General features: G+C 37.9%; 1 protein-coding gene across 2 annotated transcripts; it reads left to right on the forward strand.

Annotated features, from left to right (window-relative positions):
* The first annotated feature begins 1,645 nt into the window (after window positions 1-1,645).
* LOC124883502 lies at window positions 1,646-17,846 on the forward strand. 2 transcript variants are annotated; one of them, XM_047390612.1, is made up of 17 exons: window positions 1,646-2,074; window positions 2,185-2,311; window positions 2,398-2,609; window positions 4,311-4,473; window positions 7,296-7,384; window positions 7,919-8,079; window positions 8,171-8,285; window positions 10,413-10,597; window positions 10,674-10,722; window positions 10,823-10,969; window positions 11,833-12,168; window positions 12,300-12,397; window positions 12,483-12,589; window positions 12,668-12,741; window positions 15,405-15,433; window positions 15,522-15,647; window positions 16,983-17,846. In XM_047390612.1, exons 1-17 carry the CDS (start codon window positions 2,041-2,043, stop codon window positions 17,403-17,405), a joined length of 2,475 nt encoding a protein of 824 aa, XP_047246568.1. In that variant the 5' UTR covers window positions 1,646-2,040; the 3' UTR covers window positions 17,406-17,846. The 2 variants fall into 2 exon arrangements, with proteins under 2 accessions (XP_047246568.1, XP_047246569.1); XM_047390613.1 differs by having other exon boundaries at window positions 11,836-12,168.
* The last annotated feature ends 479 nt before the right edge of the window (window positions 17,847-18,325 follow it).

Below are 18,325 nucleotides of genomic sequence, written 5' to 3' on the forward strand. Positions count from 1 at the left end.
ATTTTGGTATTGATTTGATTTTTTGATATCCCCCAGAAGAAACACAGGCTATGCTCCTGTTGGATTGACAGCTCTGTGATAGCTGTCAGCTCTTCACTCTGCTGCCATGTTTAAATCCGGTCCTGGGATGCATGCTAAAATCAGTTAGCTGGGAGAACTCCTGGGTAAATAATGTGGTCTGAAAGACAATGTCAACAGCCTGTAGTGCTTACAGCTCTCGGTCTCTGTCATTGTAATGTTTGTAGCCCACTGTTGACAGCTCCAATTGATTTCCTGGTTCTCTCTGCATCTCTGTCAAAGTGAATGATCTCAAAGCCATCCAGTTGCAGGTCTGTATCATTAGCGAGCCAAATCTCGGTGAAGCAAAAGAGGCTGTTCTGTTGGTAGTCCTGGTTAAACATAAGGAGAGTGGAAAGTTCCTCTGTCTTAGTCCTGACTGTAGCTGGCTGCCTCTCCTCCTCAATCTGTTTCTTATGCCCCCTCTAGACCCTATTTTCGTCTCGGATACGTCTTCTCTTCTGATTGCAAAGTATCTATCGAAGGATATTGTCGTGGGATGGGTATGTGCCAAAAAAAACCTTTGTCATCAAAATAATCAAAGCCCCTGAGATTGAATTAAGTAGAATGGCTTCTTGGAGTTTCTCCTTCTTACCTTTTTTGGCATCCCTGCTAACTGTCCAATATTGAGTGAGGCGAAAGTGAAACCTATCTTGAAGAAATGACTATGCTCAAAGGAGTTTATGGACACAGAAATGTTTAAACTTTTGCTGGACCTGGAGCTCCACCAATTGCAAACACAGAGACTGATGCTTTCTTGTTGTTTCACCAGCCTGTGTCTTTCGTTCTGTGTGACGCAGGAAATAAGTGGAAAGAAAAACAAATTTAGGGAAGCTAAAACTCTGAGATTTTAGATGTTGTTTATAGAACATCTTTACAATGTTTCGTAATGAAGACATAATATTGTAGGTGCTTAGGTCAGAGTGATTCCACATTACAAGTTGTGGCCATTTCAGTTGGATAATGTTAGCCTGAGCTAACACTTTAGATGTGCCTTTGGGATCAATGTCCTGGTGGAGCAACCAGTTGTGTACAAATTTTAAGCATCTAGATCTAGATATAAAGGGAATTTGAAAGTAGTCCTCCATTTTACTTATTTCCTTTATTTTGTGCAGTGCACCAGTACCACTGGGAGAAAGTCTGGCCCACAGCATGATGGTGTTCTTAGGTTTGAAACCCTCACCTCAGCTCTTCCAAACCTTCTTCTTGTCATAGTGGTGATATATCTCAATCTTATTCTCCCATCCCCTGACTGTAAAACCTTTCTCAAGAAAGCAGCAAATATTGAACTTGAAGGTGTTGGGTTTTAGCATGAGGCTTCTTGGTAAGCACCCTTTCAGTCAATATTGATGTTAAACTTAACTGTGGACCCTGTGTTGTTTCTGAATATCCTGACTAATTTCATTTTGTCAGAGGGAGAAAGTTTAGATGGGATGGATGGGTTTTGGAATGGCTAAACCAGGCTGATATTAAGCTTCAAAGTTGGCTTCCATATAGCCCTAACCTCAGTCTTGTTGAAAATCTGTACTCATTGTTTAAAAGCCGAGCCTGTGTTTGGAAATCAGTTGCCAAGGGGTATTTTAACTCAATTATGGTGAGAATGTATGTAAATATTTGAGCAGGTATGTATAATAAAAATTAATACAAACTTCTGCACCTAGATCTTGTTTTCATAAATCAGTAAAGTTACTGATGAATAACTATTCCACCCTGGAAAAAGAACCTTTTAAATTAATTAATCAACAAGCCCAAAATAATGATGGGTGACTTCTGACAGCCGCTGTGTTAAGTCTTTATTCAACTCTTCTTATTATCTCACAAAATAATAATAAAGATGTAAAACTAAAATGTTTACTTTTAGAACCAATTGATATCCTAAATACAAGATCTAGAAAAAGGAGAGACACTGAAGAAGATGATGAGAATAATGCTGATGCCCTTCCTCGAATCCCAAATCCCATCGCCTGCCTTTCCTCGGGTGACATGCTCGTTTTTCATCTCACTGTCAACCACACTGGTATCTTGAATCTTATTTACTTTAATAACTAACTGTTTCTTGTGTTGGTGGAATTACATTTGTTTATTTGAGCTATTTCCCTGATATTCTAACTTTATTTAAATATTTAGACCGCCTTCTCAGCCATTTCCCAGTGTACCAGAAGGACCACCTGTTTAACAGTAACCCAAGCTGGGACTTTGGGGCCTTCAGACATCTGCAGATCCTGATGAAACAAACACATTTCAACTCTTCAATGTAGTGTAGACTCCATAGAGTATTTATCTTTTCAAATGACATTTTGTAAAAATAAACTTGGATCTCCTCTCCGGGTCTCCTTTCAGGTTTGCCCATGTTTTTTCCGAAGCAGGAAAGTATGTGTTTGTGGACAGTGTCGTCCCTCAGCGGAGTATGGTTGTGGTGGTCAGTGAGGAGGGCACAGAATGTGACAGCAGGACTGCCGCGTTTCAACCCATGACTCCAGCACACTTAGTCAAGTATGGGGTTGTGAAACATCACCGGCTCAACCTTCTTCCTGATTGGGGACTCATTGTTGGCAAGTTGTTCTCATTTTTTAACAATTCACTACTGTACAGGTCCTTCTCAAAATATTAGCATATTGTGATAAAGTTAATTATTTTCCATAATGTAATGATGAAAATTTAACATTCATATATTTTAGATTCATTGCACACTAACTGAAATATTTCAGGTCTTTTATTGTCTTAATATGGATGATTTTGGCATACAGCTCATGAAAACCCAAAATTCCTATCTCACAAAATTAGCATATAATTAAAAGGGTCTCTAAACGAGCTATGAACCTAATCATCTGAATCAACGAGTTAACTCTAAACACCTGCGAAAGATTCCTGAGGCCTTTAAAACTCCCAGCCTGGTTCATCACTCCAAACCCCAATCATGGGTAAGACTGCCGACCTGACTGCTGTCCAGAAGGCCACTATTGACACCCTCAAGCAAGAGGGTAAGACACAGAAAGAAATTTCTGAACGAATAGGCTGTTCCCAGAGTGCTGTATCAAGGCACCTCAGTGGGAAGTCTGTGGGAAGGAAAAAGTGTGGCAAAAAACGCTGCACAACGAGAAGAGGTGACCGGACCCTGAGGAAGATTGTGGAGAAGGGCCGATTCCAGACCTTGGGGGACCTGCGAAAGCAGTGGACTGAGTCTGGAGTAGAAACATCCAGAGCCACCGTGCACAGGCGTGTGCAGGAAATGGGCTACAGGTGCCGCATTCCCCAGGTCAAGCCACTTTTGAACCAGAAACAGCGGCAGAAGCGCCTGACCTGGGCTACAGAGAAGCAGCACTGGACTGTTGCTCAGTGGTCCAAAGTACTTTTTTCGGATGAAAGCAAATTCTGCATGTCATTCGGAAATCAAGGTGCCAGAGTTTGGAGGAAGACTGGGGAGAAGGAAATGCCAAAATGCCAGAAGTCCAGTGTCAAATACCCACAGTCAGTGATGGTCTGGTGTGCCGTGTCAGCTGCTGGTGTTGGTCCACTGTGTTTTATCAAGGGCAAGGTCAATGCAGCTAGCTATCAGGAGATTTTGGAGCACTTCATGCTTCCATCTGCTGAAAAGCTTTATGGAGATGAAGATTTCATTTTTCAGCACGACCTGGCACCTGCTCACAGTGCCAAAACCACTGGTAAATGGTTTACTGACCATGGTATCACTGTGCTCAATTGGCCTGCCAACTCTCCTGACCTGAACCCCATAGAGAATCTGTGGGATATTGTGAAGAGAACGTTGAGAGACTCAAGACCCAACACTCTGGATGAGCTAAAGGCCGCTATCGAAGCATCCTGGGCCTCCATAAGACCTCAGCAGTGCCACAGTCTGATTGCCTCCATGCCACGCCGCATTGAAGCAGTCATTTCTGCAAAAGGATTCCCGACCATGTATTGAGTGCATAACTGTACATGATTATTTGAAGGTTGAGGTTTTTTTAATTCAAAACACTTTTCTTTTATTGGTCGGATGAAATATGCTAATTTTGTGAGATAGGAATTTTGGGTTTTCATGAGCTGTATGCCAAAATCATCCGTATTAAGACAATAAAAGACCTAAAATATTTCAGTTAGTGTGCAATGAATCTAAAATATATGAATGTTAAATTTTCATCATGACATTATGGAAAATAATGAACTTTATCACAATATGCTAATATTTTGAGAAGGACCTGTATGTGGTACAGGATTGTTAGGCTGGCCTCACATATTTCACTAACTGTGTGCAGGGATCTTGAGTCTGCTGTTGGTCCTGGTTGTAGTCCTGACAACAACCGTGCTGGTTCTACGACCCAGCAAATCAAAGCTCGTCCCCCACTGGAAGATAAGGCCAAAGTGGCGCAGCCTTGGAGAGCCCTTCTGCCCAGCCGAGTGTGTTTGCAGCAGTGAAAGGTGTGTTTATGTAACAGATGAGGTGAAGAAATATTTATGGAGATTTTTTAAACTACTTGTTGAAATCTACATTTAAACTATATAACATGCGTGTATGTTGCCAGCTATTTGTTATAACATGCTTCACATTACAACAGTTTCAAACATGAAATAAAAAGATGTTTCTGCACACTTCTACATAACACAACCTTTCTAACCCTGTATTTTGTCATAACTGTAATATATTATTTTTATCCAAACATAAGATGATTTCATTTCATAAGATATTTATTTTACAGCACAAAAAATGTCTTGCAACATGCTAACGTATACTTTTATGGTGAGAAGTATTTCACATTTAACTCCCAAACCAGCCAATATTGCTATAGGTTGAAACTTATACCTGAATGAGGTACAAGAGTTTCTTAATGACTTTCTGGAGGGCTACATTAGTAATGTCATAGTCAGTTTTCTATTTAAATAGGATTAGATGCACATCTCCATCAACATTTTGTTGCCTCTCAAGCTAATTGATAACAAAAAATACAAAATTCTTAGTACTTATGTTTTTCTGTACAATCCCATCTATTGTACTCATGGTATATTACTCACTATTTCATTTGAGGATTTCTTGTTGGTGTCAAGTTTTGGTTCTTGGAGTTGGATATGCAGCCAGGAGCAGAATGGTAAATGGTAAATAGAAAAGATTATAATAAATAAAAGGCAAAGTATTAGGTGGGCAAAACATGGAGCAAAGGCTAAAAACAAGCATGAACAGGAGCTGATACAGCAACAAGAGAGCATTTATGGACCAGCGTGGCATGGCAAACAGTCGAGGACAAAGACAGGCTTGGCATGAACAAACAGTATTCTCCAACAAGGTGTAAACAGAATAGTAGGGTAAATAAAGAGCGTGGCACAGGTGAAAACAAGGAGACTGATTGGCATGAAGCAGGTGGAATGAATGAAGCTGATTTTGGAGGCGGTGGCTGAGAATAGAGACAGAACATGATGAGAACTGAACAGAGAAACAATGACAATAATGTAAGCAATAGTGTAAGCAAGTTTATCACAGTTTTACCCATCTTGCTCCATACTAATACGTTTGTGACATGCTCTATGCATGCATAAAACGGAAATTGATTATTAGGCTTATCTAGTTAGCATTTGTATGCACAGTGTTTTTCATTCCACCATTTGCTTCACATTATTCACAACAATGGTAATAGTAATTAAATTCAAAAAGGTAAACCACAGACTTATTACTCACAGGGAGATTTTTTAAGAACTTATTTCTGTTGATGATCCAAGCTATATATAAATTTACATATATATACATATACATAGACAGACAGACTGACTGACTGACTGACTGACTGACTGACTGACTGACTGACTGACTGACAGACAGACAGACAGACAGACAGACAGACAGACAGACAGACAGACAGACAGACAGACAGACAGACAGACAGACAGACAGACAGACAGACAGACAGACAGACAGACAGACAGACAGACAGACAGACAGACTGACTGACTGACTGACTGACTGACTGACTGACTGACTGACTGACTGACTGACTGACTGACTGACTGACTGACTGACTGACTGACTGACTGACTGACTGACTGACTGACTGACTGACTGACTGACTGACTGACTGACTGACTGACTGACTGACTGACTGACTCACTCACTCACTCACTCACTCACTCAGCATCTCCATAAAACTTGTCAGATTAACATTTCCTGGTAGATGACTGCATTGACTGTAGACGTCACACTGGACTTGACACCACACTGGGACCCTTTTTTCAAAATGAAATTCAGAATTTACTTTTATCTGAAAACAGGATTTGAACCACCCAGCAACAGCCCAGTTCTTTTTCTTCTTAGTACCGGTAAGACACTTCTGACATTGTCTATGCTCAAGGAGTGCTTATACATGAGAAATCCGACATTTGACATTTGGACTCGTCTGTGCGTCAAGCCACTCCAGCCTCAGTCCGGCCTTTGTGAAGCTTCCCTGAATTCTTGAATGGATTTTTCTTGACAATCCTCTCAGGCTACCATTATCCATGTAGCTGGTGCACCGTTTCCAACCACATGTTTTCCTTCCACTGAACTTTCTATAAATATGCTTGGATACAGCACTCTGTGAACAACCAGCTTCTTTAGCAATGGCTTTTTGTGGGTTACCGTCCTTATGGAGGGTATCAATGACTGTCTTCTGGACTTCTGTAAAGTCAGCAGTCTTCCCCATGGTTGTGTAGGCTACTGACCCAGACTGGTTTTCATTACCTTCAAACTATAAGCATTACAATTACAAGAACTTAAGACTTGAAAATATCAATGAAAATATTCTTTATGCAAAAATGTGGGCATACTAAAAGAAAAAGCCATGTATAATATATGCACTCGATACTTGCCTCAGTTATTCCTGTTTCTTGTGCACCTTCACCACATTTTTCCTTCCACTCAGCTTTGCATTGATATGCTGGCTATTCACATTATTATATAAAAAAAAAAAAGATTGTTTTGCTTTTTATCAGCTGTAAGCCTGTTCATCAAAATTACCAGAAATAAACACTTGGAATATATAACAACATATGTAATGAATCTATGTGTTTCACTGTTTGAATTTAATTTTAAATAATATTCCAAGTTATTGAGATGCACATAGATGTTGGTAAACGTCTTATTGTACAGGCTTAAATTAGTGACATAAATGTATTTTGTAATAGAATCCTAAATCAAAACATCCTTAAATATGTGAGATATCCTTTATAGATACTAAAAGATTCATTTTAAATAAGGCTACTTCCTTTATGTGTTTTAGCATAACTGTCCAGAGTCAAGGTGGCATTCTTGGCATTCGAGGTGTAGGTGAGGGAGCAGAAGAGGAGGAGCCTGCAGTCTCAAAGGGAGGTAAACTCTCACTTTGTATCATTTTTCTGTAACTTTTTTATCCAAAACAACATAAATCTTTGCTAAATGAATAGTGTCTGGTTCTCAGACAAAAGGGAAATAGGCTATCCCAAAAACTTCCATCTCAAGCCGTTAAGTAACAGAAAGTCTTCAGAAAACACTTTTCACAGAAAAAACTTTTTCATCTAATTTCCTTTTCACTGCATTTGTAATTGTTTGGTAGTGTGCTCTACTGACTGATAGTGGCGCTGGCCCTAATGTTTCTCAGTTAGTGCATGTTGCATTATTCATTCAGTTTTAAGACATTTAAATGGACTGTTTATTATGAGATGATCGAGCATTACAGCTCCTAGTTAACAGCCTATTCTGAATTAGATAGACAATGAACAAAATAATAGGTAATGTTGGACCGTAATGACTTTTGCTAATATAATTTAGAGAGAAAAAGAGAGAGAGACCCCAGGAAACTGACATATGGTCAAATTAGGGAAAGAAATTATCTCTCCATGACTGACGTTTGATTATCTCATTTAGGAAGCGTGTCAGGCTGCTTTGATCTGGAGGAGTTCAATGTGAAGACACTTTATGACAAATTAGAGGACCAAAACCTCCACATCGCCGCCCAGCTGGCCAGACATCGCAAAGACATGCAGGAATTTTACAGGAATATCTGCAAACAAGCTGAATCACTGAAGGTTTACAAGCTTCCTTGTGTTTTTAACAAAAAGGTGTGCTTACACGAAGTATATGTCTAAGAAATAAAGAAAACTGTACATTTTGTTTCAGGATATATTTGAAAATATGGATTATAAAAACTTGCATCTCCTTAAAGAGATTCAAGTCCATGATGTGATGAAGGATAGACCATCACACATTAATATGGGAGAGAGAGACAATCAAGGTAAGAATAAAGGTACTTATTAAATAATTAGTAAAGCTACAAGAAGCAAAAATGTGTTATAGCTTTTTTTTTTATAAAAAAGACAATGTAATGTTATGATCAAAGAGAGATAAATTACATAGTTTGCCATTTATAAAAGTAGGTGGACCCATTGCAGTTTTTAATAACAAAATAAAAGCTACAACCAGCAATTTAACTCATTAATTTCTATTATATTAGTTTATTCCATCAAGAGACTTAATATGTAATAGTCTTTATGCACCTCTGAGGCAGCTTCTGTATCATTTTTATGATACCAAGAGAAGAGAATAAAAACAAAGTATTTTTTATTAGTGGTTTGTCAGTTTATTCAGTAATGGATGGACGAACAGATGGGCAGACCGTTTGCTGATGGCTTGTACTGGCTGCTGCATTGAAAACATGCGGTTTCTTTGTATAAAATATGAACAACACTTCAGTGCGGTGTCAAGGGTACTGAAAACTTCGCCGCAGCATTCTACCATCTGTTGTGAGCAAAAGCTGCTGTCCCTTCTGCCTTACTCTATTTGCTTAGTTAACAGTTTGTGTCTGACTGTAGACTCTGAAAACCTGAGATCAGAAACCCATTAGAGAGACTCTTTTAAGAGGCTTTGTCATTAGAAAACAACGAGAAACAAATTTAGGAGGAAATAAAAGTTACCTATAAAAATATATTCTATTTTATCCAAAATCGTATGTATCGCAATTGAGCTTTTCTTGACGACATACTAAACTTACCATTAAGTCTGCAGTAAATACAGCTGTGGTCAGAAGGGAAACTCTCATCAGCAGCATTAATGTAATCCTAATATTTATGGTCATGTAATGATTTATTTCAACCATTCTTTGGTTTGGGGTGAAGTGATCACACACCAAACACTCATTTAAAAACAAGAACCACAAAGTTTAAGTTATTGTAGATTTTTTTCTAATCCACACATGGTCAAAATATAATGCAGGGTCAAATATAAACATATCCCCCTACTATTATTTGATTTAATGGTTCTTATTAAATTGAAACATTTCTGTAGCCCCTAACCATAAATTCCTGGCATATTTTCTAACTTGATACCATTTTACCAATCAGAAAGGGAAAAGTAAAACCAAATTGGTTGGTTTCCTAGCATAGACCTGGCTTTTAAGCATAGTCCAAAAGAAAGAAGTTTTTGCTCCAAAACTCAGGACCTTCAAAAGCTCAACTAAAATTGACAGTTTCCCACAAGGACAAGCTAATTTCCTTTTGGAGAAACAGGAGGTAAAACTATTTGGTCACAGTCTATATCTCTATATCACTGTCCCCTGACAGTGATAACAGAGGACAGCCTCCAGATTCTTCTAAATTCAAACTTCTGCACAATTATTTAATAATAATCTTAAGTTGTATTATCAGTCCACCCCATACTTTTATGCTGATGATAGGTGTATGTAAAGTTCTGATCACAACTGTATGTGTCATGACAGGATCATCAAGCAGTCAGCCTACTGGTGTTTTTTTTTAGAAATGTAACTTTAAATGTAAAGCAGACCAAATTAAATATTGAGAACTTTCGAATCAACATGTATATGACAATGATTTTTACACTAATGTAAACAAAAAGTGTAAGAACAAACTTAGGAACATCTTACTCCGATAAGAGAACTGCAGCAAAACCGAGTAAAAATTAATCAATGTTTTCCCCTCCTTCACTCAAAAACACAATCCATCCTTCTCTTCTTTTTAAAATTTTTGTTTCACTATTAAGTTCCCTTAGTGACTTTTTCTGATTACCTTGATGATTGTGATAATAATTCTGAACTGTTTCAATTATTGTCACAGTACTTTTCATTTGTTTTGTGAACACTTTTCTTATGCTTTTGATGTTATTTTTCATTACCAATGGATGACTTCAAAATTATTTTTATGTTGCCATTTTGTTTGCATTAGTTCAGATTTCTTTTAGATTCAATGCCCTGCAAATTAAGGAGGGGATTTTTACCAGTGCAGTAAACATTCTCTCCCTTTGCACTTAAATAATCACAACTGTTTAGCTTTAATAGCCTAAAACTTCAAATTTTTAAAATACTTTAATTTGTGTATTTTCATGAAAACGGACATTTCCACCACCCAAGCTGAGAACTCTGTGTCATTACTGGGAGCTGTTCTTAGATCAGTTGAAGCTCTCTTGTGCAAGCTGACAGGAGAAACTTGGAAAAACCAGGATCTGCATGGTCTTCCATGTTGCCATGGTTCAAAAGATTGTGAGGCTCAGGTTGGATATATGCAACCCGGTGACACCAATATGTGTTTTGCACAGGTAATTTAGAAACATTAGTAAACTGTTTCAAGCATATGATGAGAATGTAAAAGTTGTATTTCTTAACTATCCCCAGTTTTCATCAGTGTCTATGAATAAAGGAGAAGCTCTTTCTCATGAGACAGGTGAGAAACAAATCTTTATTTTTTTAGGTTTTTCCCCTTTTTTGAACATATTAGGATAAAAGAGTATGTGCTTCTAAAATGTAATTTCTCTGTTCTCTAGACTGTGCACAGACCACAGCTCCTTATCTCAGTGATGACGATCTGTCCAAATTGGTCACCATATCTCCTTTGTTCAAAACTCTGCAAGAGATTCAGCAGTCCTTACAGCAGCTCACCACAGATGAGTCACATCAACATCCCTGCAATGGTGCAAATCAAAACACGTTTGAAATCTAAATACAGTGCCTTGCTAAAGTATTGTCATCCCTTAAACATCACCTTTTGTATCATTATTTCATTCGATAAACCTGTACAAAATAGTCCATAATTGTGAAATGGAAGAAACTGAGACAGGTTTCGACTTTGTAGGATCACCCTTTGCTGCAGTTATAGATGCAAGTCTCTTGGAATGTATCTTCTCTTGCTTTGCACTTTTGCTTCTTGTCTGTTTCTCTGATACTGCTCTTCTTGCCCTGCCTGGCCATTTAGCTGGATAGCTATGCCTTGGTATGTTTGCCATTGTAGATAATGAATAAAACAGTGTTGTGTGAGTTGTTTGGAGCTTGATATGTAGTTTTAAAATCTTACCCTGCATTAAAGTTCTTCACAAATGTATCGCTGAACCCACTAGTGTGTGCCTGGGTCTGGACAATGCTAGTTGTTCACTAATGTTCTCTAACAAACTTCTGAGACCTTCATGAACAAACATTTTCTTACCGGGATGACATTTCAGACAGGTGAACCCTATTTACTACATACTTTCATTTTAAAGGCTGTTGGTGGCACTTTATTTTTTTCAGGGGTTAATGGGGAGTTGAATCACAGATGAATGCCACACAGATTATTATTCTGTAAAAACTTTAGAAAGCAGGACAAACTTTTCTTACATGTCAAAATGATGCAGTACTTTTGTTGGTCTAGCACATATGAACCTAATGAAATCCAACTACGTTTGTGGTTGCAATGTGACAAAAGGTGAAAAAACTGAAAGGGGCACGAATACTTTTGCAAGACACTGGATGTCACAAAATCCTAAACATAACATCCTGATACAACAATGTTCTGTTTTAGCAGAAATGGGGCCTTCTGTCCAAGAGAACCACAATGAACATCTAATTCCAATTGCACTGGACAACCTGTCTCCACAGCACTCAGCTATTTACCTGTTTGGTTGTCACGTGATGCAGTTGCTTGCAGAGTCACCGATGTTCCCCTCTGTTCTTCTTTTACTGGCGAAGTCAGTTCCCTTTTGCTCAGCTCCCTCTAACGAGAATCTCCTGGCCCATTGCACAGGGGACTTCTATTTTGATCCAACCAATCAAATCCTTTATCTGTGCGAGCCAAAGCTTCATCATGTGGGACACTTTATTGCTGTCATCCTGCAGTCCATGGCCTACATAGTAGGAGGTAATAAAAAAAAAATAAAAGAGAGTCCTGAATGTCATGCATAATATTATAGCCTGGGCAATCATCTTTGAGCATAAACTATGTAATCTTCTTTGGCAGCACAATGATTAATTTGTGCTGTTCTTACCCAGGATCCAAACCCCAGAGGTTTCTGCAAGCACTACATGAGGCCATTTCAACTGTAAGCCTTCAGCTGTTCAACCTTTCTTTTAAATGGAGCTCGGCCGAGGTGTGTGAGAGCTATCTGCAGTTCACTCATCATTCTCGCACAGTTTGAAATGTAGGCTGATAACTTTTTATAGCTTTTTTTTCAGCCTAATTTTGATGCATTAGATGGGCGGCATGGTGCATTAGTGGAGCAATTTCTCAATATCAGAGTTCCCTCTGAAGCACGCTTCACTGAGCACCTATTAGCCAGAAGGTTGGTGAGAAAAATAAAACTTACAGCGAAGTATGTTAAATGCATTTATAATAAGTAACTTCTCATCTTCTACTTTAGACTTGAGAGATATAAGTATTTTAAACTGGAGGATCTCATCTGCAACCTCAAACAAAGATCAACTCCAAATACAGGTATGGCATCTTTTTATGCAAGCATGGTTTTCTTTACACTTTAGGCACATTAGTGTAAAATAATGCATGTAAATAACTTGCAGAGAACTTTGAGAATAGAAAATTAAATTTTCAAAAAGATTATGTCTCTGTAAGGAATATAATGATAGATGTCACAATAATTATGCAAATAAAGACCAGTAATAGTCCAAATAATTTCAGAATAGATTCTATTTTCAGTATTCAATGGCAATTTTGTATCAAAATGCACGGCAAAGTGCAAACTGCAGTCGGCATCTTTGTATCCTCTGCTCTCCAATAAGAGGAGGTAAACGTAATCATAGTAAACATCAAGTAGAGCTCAGCCAATAGTGCATGAGCTTAACAACAGAGCAGAAAAAAAGCAATAAAACACCGTTGAGATGCCCCCATTGAGCTCAGTTCAAAAAAGATTCTGTAAGCTTTTTCCTGATGCTAGCTCTGAGAAGTTACCTCTGTCATATAGGTTGAGGTTTTACATTTGCATAAATATAATACTAATTAATGGGTTTAGTAGTACATAGTAAGACTAATGCGGTGTAATATTGATTCAACATTTTTAAATATGGTTTTGGTCATTAGGGTGACACTTTTTATAAAGAACTATTACACAAGGCAGACAAGACATTTGGAAAAGCAGACTTGTATTTTGATCATTGTTTGGTCTAAGATTGCAGTGGGTTTGGTTGACCTGTTCAGCTCAAATTTAGGTGAACTTTCCTATGACACATTCAGCTTTTCCCAACATTTTGTAAAAAAACATTGAGCACTTTATTTATAAAATTCCACCCATTTTTATACCTGCCCTGTCCTTCAATGCTGGTGCTGAGAGGTGGGATACACACATGCCACAGCTAATGTCAATTTAGAACCATTTAACCTAAAACCCATATTTCTTGATGGTCAGAGGAAGCTGGGGTACCCAGACAGAACTCATGCATGCATGCATGCATACTCATGAACAAGCGAACTCCACACAGTAAAGCCAGGATTCAAACCCAGGAGATTACTGCTACACAGCAGTACTGCTACCATATATTTCACCAAGCAGCTGCTTATTCGAAATAGTCTGCACAAGTTTTACCTCTAGTTACAACCTGGACTTTATTTTATTTTATTTTTGGTAAACCATTTTTTAAAATTAAGTTTCAGAACTGCTAAAATCTTATTCCGTATCATCCGTTTGGTTTTTAGAGGTTTTAACGATGTCAGAAAAAGTACCTAATTCACCAGTTTTTATCTGACTGTTTGAAGCCTAGAGGTGCGGTGCTGTCCTCCATGACCTGTTGCTTAAGCTTTTCCTGGACTTACAAAAAGTCTAATTGGAAATATTTTCTGTTATGAAAAACACCAACAGCCATGACTTTTAAATCAAAAGACACCAACTAACACTCTTTTTTTTTTTATTAAGCTGCTTTAAAACTACAATTGGCAAGCCATGGGCTGCTATCAATTCAGCAACCCACTGCAGGCTGGCTACTGGAGCAGATTTTTCTCCTATTACATCCAGCACCTTGCAAAAATACTCATATCCCTTGAATTTTTCAATAAACGTTCACCTTACATATTCAAAGTGGCACAAATCTGTGAAAAGAATTCAATAAACCTTTTTTTTTAAATGTTACATTTGAAACGTTCCCTGACCTATGAGTAAATGATATCTGTTTAGCAGCCAACTGCAGGCTGGCTACTGCAGCAGATAACCCGACATGTTTATCAACTGACATCTGCAAAATTACTCTATAAAAAGGAAAACCTTAAAAACGTTAAATATCGTGTACAATAAGTACATTTAAAACTTAGTGGATGTTTGTGTTATATATTAGATAGTGTATGTAAAAAACGTTTCATTTTTCTGTAAATACCATGAATTTAACATTATATCTCAACCCTCTTGAGTTGCCGACTGTTTTACAGTGTTGGACTATAAAAATATGCCTCAACACTGTGTTCTAATATAACTGCATAACAATAATCCAATCCTTTGCCCCTGCATTGATAAAGAAATGAAAAAGTTATTTACTTGTAACCAAGTACACTTTGAATTAGAACAGCATCTTTAATTTGAGCATTCTTTGCAAGATAAATAACACTATGCTTAGGAAGTTCACATATGGTACACACTAAATAATCCATACCAATTTTCTCATCTTGCATGGTCTCCTTTTAAATGAAAATTGCATTTTTAGATTTTATCATGATCATCCAATCGATGTTTAGTGCTGGCATTGATCGTGTCCGCTTGCTTTTTTCAGAAAACAATTAAGTTCCATTAATCTGGTAGAATAATGCACATCATAAACAAATGGACAAATCCATTTGTGATATCAGGCTCTCGGTTGTTTTATTCATTTCTCCCCTTTCACAAGCTATAAACATCACTCAACAATTGTGGGGTCTGGAGAGGAAGTCAATTATTACTTCCCTAATGACTTTAAAGAGCTTTTCTTTTTGAGAAATGAACCAATATTCTAGTACACTTTTATACGGAGTGCTGAAGTAGTGCACACAGGGACTCTATAGCTTGAAAAGCAACCACATACTGCTGTGTATAGTAATTGTTCATTTCTTCTATAGAGATTTAATTAAGATATTTCTTCATGAGTTTAAGGATGACTTGTCAAGTTGTGGTTTAATTTCTGCAGGTTTACCACCAAATGGGACACCAGTGCAGGTAGGAAAGTTGGAAGAAAAGGACCAAAGAGACTAATCATGATTTCCTGAATATGTTGCATTACATGATTCATTTTCCTGCTCTCCAGATGTCATGTGTAGAGGAAGAAATTGACCGTATGAGCGAATCCTTCCTGCAGCTAAGCATGCAACTGCAGAGAAGAGGTCAAATAAGCACAATGCTAAAGCAGAGAGATAGCAGTGCTGAAGATCAGGTGGGAATTAGAATGAATGCTGTGTTTAAAATCCTGCAAGTTACATACATGATTTTATCCGAATGTTGTGTCCAGCTCATAAATGATCTATTTCTATCATGGTTTCTGTGTATTTTGTGTAAGGATCTTGTTACTTATTTTTTTATTACATACAGTGCCCTGCAAAAATATTCATATCCCTTGAACTGTTCCACAATTTGTCACATTACAACCACAAACCACAATGTGTTTTATTGGGATTTTATGTGATCGATCAAAACAAAACAGCGCATAAATGAAAGCGGAAGTTCAAGAATTTGCAGAATCACATTTCACTTTAACTACATCTGCAGATCTTTCAAGACATGTCTCCACCAGCTCCACCAGGGTTTTTATTTTTTCTCTATGTTTTGCAAAATAGTTCAAGCTCCAGCTGGTTAAGTTTTACCACAGAATCTCAAGTGGATTTAGGTCCAACGCACAATGCTTTTATCTAAGCCATTCTATTGTAGCTTTGGTTGTATGGCTAGGGTTGTTGTCCTGCTGGAAAGTGAACATCTGTCCCAGCCTCAGGTCTTTCCATCCGTTTTTTTTTCAATGAGATTCCTATCTTTATCTCTATCCATCTTCCCAATCAGCTCTTACCAATTAATGGCTAGGTTATTACTGGAGACCGGTCACAATAAGTAGTTCTCTTATTACTACTACTGTCAACAGATCTTCCAGCCTGGGCTCTGATCTCTGCAGCTCCTCCACAGTTATTATGGGCCTTTTGGCTGCTCCTCTGATTAATTCTGTCCTTGCCCGGTCTGTTGGTTCTGGTGGACAACCATTTCTTGGCAGATTTACAGATTGGCCATATGCTTTCCATTTTCAAATGATTACTTAACAGTGCTCTGTGAGATGGGATATTGTAACCTTGGTATATTGTTTTTTTTTTATCTAAACCTGCTTTAAACTTCTCCACAACTTTCTCCATGATTCGTCTGTCTTTTGGTCTTCATGATGCTGTTTGTTCAATAATGGTCTCCAATAAATCTCTGGGGTTATACTCAGGATAAATTACAGATGGTTGCACTAGATTTTATTCAGGGGTATCATAATTAAAGTGGCTAAATACAAATGCACACCACACTTTTCAGATTTTCACCCAACCTTTCTAACACATAATATGCCACAAACAAGTATTGGAATGTTCGGATGTACTGTGACGAATTGTAAAAACGTTTGAGAATTTGCAAGACACTATACAGATAAAAAGCTGATGTAAATTCACTCCTAATCAGGCTTGACATAGAGGATAAAAGCATTCATTAGTATGCAATAATGAGATGTATGAATGATCTATTTCTGCAGCGGGAAACATCAACAAACACGCCAAGTCTGAGTCGTAACGGAACAATCCTGTTGGAGCTGAAGAGATGTTATGTATCACAGCGCCTCAATGAGCTGCAAGCCACATTAGGCCAAATGAGACGGTGCCAGTTGCATGACGGGAAGCTGAAAGAAGGAACAAGAGGCCGTAAAAAAAGTGATGTTGGCTCCGATCAGCGCAGAGAAAAGGAACATAATCCTGCCACGGATTGCTGCAGTCCTGCCGACCACCATCGGCTGTCCACCCTTTCAGCTGGTCAGAAGCACAGCCCACGCAGCCCAGAGAGCAGAGCTCTTTCAGGTTCTAAAATGGAAAGTCATGATTCTGACCACCAGAGGAGCAGCTATGTTCACACCAACAATCCTGACACATTAATGGACCAAAATATCCAGACAAAAGATTAGGTCCATAAAAACTGGCCTAGGAATCTTAGAGCCGAATAGTCAAACCAAAGGGAAAAAGGGAAAAGGACAAAATTATTACTATCATGTATTTAATGTTTTGTTTTCCTTTCAATTGGCAATGTCACATTCCTATTTTTGACTCTCTGAGACTTCTTTTACAGTTACATTTGGCCTATAATTGCTTTTTAGCTAATCTTTGTACAAGATAATACTCTGTTTTGTTTGTTAAAGTGTGATTCTAGTTCTGCTGTGCTCTGTCAACTTTCCAGAGATAACGGACAGAAATATATTCTGACAGTGAGCTGCAGTATGACAATCTGTAATCTGGTCCACATAGTTTGTCTGTCAGGAGTTAATAAAGGGAGTGGCTTTAGGCCGTTAGAACTGCCTATGTTAATTATAAGAGTCAAATTCAAATGATAAACTTAAGATTAATGATAACTGGCTTTTTTTGTTTTCTGATTACTTTTTTCTTTTTATAAAGCTGACAACCTACCTGTTTTTATATCTTATGAAACAAAAAAATGTTCACTACATCATTTATACATTTATACATCTAAATGCACTGCAGTGCAGAGAAGTAATTTACCCTAAAACCAATAACTGGTTTTGCCCCAGTTGTCAGCAACAACTGAAATCAAGCCTTTACAGTAACTGGCATGAGTCTTACAACTAATGAAAGATTTTGGCCCACTCTTCCCAGAAGAATTTTATTAAATCAGCCACATTAGAAGGTTGTTGTGAATGAATGGCTTGTGTGAATTCCTGCCATATAATGCCAGTCGGATCTAAGTCAGGTACTTGGCTTACGGTCACAAACCGATGGCCATAGATTTTTCTTCATGAATTTCTGTTAGAGAACAGAATTTATAGTTTTGAAAAAGTTCTCCAAGTACCGTAGAAGCAAAGCTGTCCCAGAC

The sequence above is a fragment of the Girardinichthys multiradiatus genome, chromosome 18, assembly GCF_021462225.1.
Source record: "Girardinichthys multiradiatus isolate DD_20200921_A chromosome 18, DD_fGirMul_XY1, whole genome shotgun sequence".
Taxonomy (NCBI): domain Eukaryota; kingdom Metazoa; phylum Chordata; class Actinopteri; order Cyprinodontiformes; family Goodeidae; genus Girardinichthys; species Girardinichthys multiradiatus.